This window comes from Pristiophorus japonicus, chromosome 2 (assembly GCF_044704955.1).
Source record: "Pristiophorus japonicus isolate sPriJap1 chromosome 2, sPriJap1.hap1, whole genome shotgun sequence".
NCBI lineage: Eukaryota > Metazoa > Chordata > Chondrichthyes > Pristiophoridae > Pristiophorus > Pristiophorus japonicus.
In genome coordinates, this window is record NC_091978.1 from 152,472,882 (window position 1) to 152,476,757 (window position 3,876).

A 3,876-nucleotide genomic window follows, 5' to 3' on the forward strand; every position below is an offset into this window, starting at 1 on the left:
ACTCCCCATAACCCTTCACTCCCTTATCATTCAAAAATCTGTTTATCTCCACCTTAAATTTATTCAATGACCCAGCCTCCACAACTTTCTGGGGCAGAACATTCCCACAGATTTACAACCCTCTGAGAGAAGAAATTCCTCCTCATCTCAGTTCTAAATGGGCGACCCCTTATTCTTAAACTATGCCCTCTAGTTCTAGATTCCCCCATGAACTGTGACAGTAAAGTTCAATTACTTACAACTGTCATCTCAACCCAGAGATGAAATCACAACTTTCAAATCACTCTCAACTATCCATTATTTTTATGACACATACTGCAGGGTTTTGGTGTTTTTGCAGACAAGTGTTGTTTTGGATGAAAATGACTGTTGGTTTGAGTATGGAGATTTGGTGATGACAGCCACACTGAAGGATTGACTATGCTGCCATTGCTGCAAGTTTGTAATATTTGTAATGTAACAGTCCATTTTCAGCAATTCAGGTGCTGTGATGGACTATAGAATGAAGCTAGTGCAGAACCCCAAGATAAAATCTCCACCTATAGTTCACGGACCATCATCCAGCATTTGTGTTACAGTAACAGCAGACAGCTGAGTTGATATCTTGCTGCGTGAATAAGGAACCTAGACAGCGGGTTTTGTGGAATAAGGCTCAAAGGATATTGCGCCTGTGACATGGGCTTTGACTAGAATGACTTATTTTGATATGTTTTATAGGGTCGCGCTCCTCCCTATAATACATATGTGTTCCTGAATCTATCCTCAGCTGTTCATTCTTTTAATCACAATCTATTCTGAGCATTGCTTTCACTCAGTCTGATGGGTAAAGCACTTTGCTCATACTGGTGCTACTTGATCTTTGTCAGCCTTGGCTCAGTGGTAGCACTCTCACTTCTGAGTCAGAACATCGTGGGTTCAAGTTCCACTCCAGAGACTTGAGCACATAAACCGGGCTAACACTTCAGTTCAGTGCTGAGCGGGTGCTGTACGATTGGAAATGCTGTCTTTCAGATGAGAAGTTAAACCAATGCCCCATCAGCCTTCTCAGGTAGACGTAAACGATCCCATGGCATTATTTTGAAGAAGAGCAGAGGAGTTCTCCCCAGTGTCTTGGCCAACCAGCATTGCTAAAACAAATTAGCTTATCATCACATTGCTGTTTATGGGGCCTTGCAATGCCACATTTCCTACATTAGTAGTGACTACACTTTAAAAACACTTCATTGGCTGTAAAGCATTTCGGGACATCTTGATGTCATGAAATGTGTTATATATATGTAAGTCTTTCTTTCTTAATTTCTTTCTTTCGTAATTTCAAGAGCTCTTTTCATGCGTCAGAGGCAACAGCAGTGGAGGGCAAGCTCCCTTACATCATCCTGACGAGACAGCCCCATTAGTCACAGCAATTATTAAACTCTACCAGCAGTGGCAAGGTTAGGTCAACACAAATGTATACAGCAGGCAGTAGGAAGAAGATTCATTATGTCAGGAAAGACTGGGAAACTCAGTTTGAAGTTAAGCATGTACTTATTGAAAAACTGCAGTGCTCCATACTTGCCAACCTAACAACCGAGAAAAACTGACAAACAGCTTCAAAAAAGCTGACAACTCAAAAAAAAGTACAACTGATAAAACAGCCCTGAATGTAGGCCTATGACCAAAACCACTGCATCAAGGCGACTGAATAACTTAAATTCCTTTTTATTCCATTTGATATTAGGATTTTTATTAATGTTTAGGAATCGCATTCTGTGAAAACTGAAAACCAATGGCCTTGCATATAATAACAACAACCTGCATTTGTATAGTGCCCTTAATGTAGAAAATGTTCCAAGGCACGTCATTGAGGCATAATCAGAAAATGGACGGCAAGACAAAAGAGATACAACGGGGATAACCAAATGCCTGGGTTAAAAAGGCGAGTTTTAAGGAGGGTCACCAGGAGAGTGCTATGTGGAGAAGCGGAGTGGTTCAGGGAGACAATGCTAGAATGTAAGGGGCCAAAAATCGCCTGGTTACCGCCAGCCGATAACTCCCCGGAGAGGCATTATCGCGCCACTAATGGTTTAGTGCCCATGTTCGGCGATGTCACCACCTGCTGTAAACTTCTGTTGAGTTTTTGTGGCGGCGCAAAGAACTATTGTCTCGCCCTTTACCGCCAGGGAAATCATGATGTCATTATGCGTGCAACGCCTCGCTAGCGCGGACTTTGGGTTTTGTGCCTCACTTACCGGCTGGCGGAGAACTCGCTATAGAAAGCTGGTGTTCACAACTCACGGTTATGATGCCAGGGCGGTATATAAAGGGAGTAGCAACCGGGACACAGAGGTCGCGTTGAGTGCTATGTATTCTCCAAGCAGACGGCGTAGGTGTTGGTGTGCTGCGGCTGCTGAGTACTCACCTGGACAATTCAGCTCCATTGACGACTACCATCTTGCTCTTACTTTTTGCAACTTGCACATCACGTCATGCTGCGTGACTACTTCGAAGACGGGATATGGTCAATGTGGGTCCACGCCTGAGGCAAGGCCGCAGACATAGGGGCAGAAGGCCTTACCCAAGCCCCGCCCAGGTTTTATCTTGCGCATTCTTCATACCTTGATATGTCCGAGGAGCAGTGCATAAGAAAGCTGTGGTTCCGCCAGGAGGTGGTCACGGAGCTCTGCCATCTCCTGCACACTGACCTCGAAGCTCAAAGTGGCACCAGGACCTCGCTGTCAGTGTCAGTGAAAGTGACAGTAATGCTGAACTTCTATGCTACTGGGCCCTTCCAGGCTCCTGTAGGCGATATATGCAACATCTCACAGTTTGCAGTACATTGCTGCATTCGCCAGGTAACTGACGCTCTCTGCAGCCGACGAATGAACTACATAAACTTCAGCATGTCCAGGGAGAAGCAGGATGGGCACTCCCATGGCTTTGCTAGGATAGTGGGCTTCCCCATCGTTCAGGGAGCCATTGATTGTATGCATGTGGAATTGCAGGCCCCGCCCCACAATGGAGAGGTGTTGTGTAATTGCAAGGGCGACCACTCCCTCAACATCCAGTTGGTGTGCGACCACAGGCAAATGGTCCTCGCTGTGAATGCCCGCTATCCGGTCAGTAGCCATGATTCTTTCATTCTGCGGGAGAACAGTGTGCCACAACTGTTCCAGCCACTGCATGCAGGGCATGACTGGTTCATTGATGACAAAGGATATGGTCTAGTCACCTGGCTAATGACCACCCCTGCCAAGCAATGCTACAACCACAACCGTGCCACAACCAGGGCCATAATAGATCAAACTATCGGGAATCTAAAGCAACGTTTCTGCTACCTTGACTGCTCTGGAGGGAAATTTCAGTACACCCCTGATAGATTGTCCATGTCCACCATTGTGTGCTGCAGGCTGCACAACCTGGCCATCATGAGGGGCCAGTCATTGTCACCAGGGATTGCAGCTGCACCTCAGGAGGATGACGATGATGAGGAGGAAGACGAGGGAGCATCAGCCCCGGAGGAGGCAGCTTGACACTGTTGCCGCTGCAAGGGCTGCTCATCAGAGACTCATCGCGCAGTGATTCCAGTAAATTACGCAACACAGACCAAGTGGCCATCCTACTCACCTGCATCACATCCTCCAATCCTCCAAGTTATAAAGCGCACCACAATAATGTAAAGTCACAAATTTAACTTTATTAACATCAACAAGAGTGTGCCATAAACAAGCACAACACAGACCCCATCAGCAGCAACAAATTATGAATGAAACAACACCCTGCAAACATAATCACACAGAGGCAGGTGCAACTATTTACATTCCTTAATATTCAAATAAGGTCACCAGATATGGCCATTATGCTATCAGTCCTTAGTGGGACTTCCGCAGAGATTTC

The 3,876-nt window shown here is 45.9% G+C and overlaps 1 protein-coding gene across 1 annotated transcript; it reads left to right on the forward strand.

Moving 5' to 3' along the window:
* The first annotated feature begins 2,603 nt into the window (after nucleotides 1-2,603).
* On the forward strand, nucleotides 2,604-3,512 carry LOC139228978 (putative nuclease HARBI1). The gene has a single exon (XM_070860607.1). It carries the CDS (start codon nucleotides 2,604-2,606, stop codon nucleotides 3,510-3,512), a length of 909 nt encoding a protein of 302 aa, XP_070716708.1.
* The last annotated feature ends 364 nt before the right edge of the window (nucleotides 3,513-3,876 follow it).

What these genes read in the sequence shown, in the direction of transcription:
- LOC139228978 (XM_070860607.1), top strand. Translation starts at nt 2,604, where the DNA reads ATGTCCGAGGAGCAGTGCATAAGAAAGCTGTGGTTCCGCCAGGAGGTG.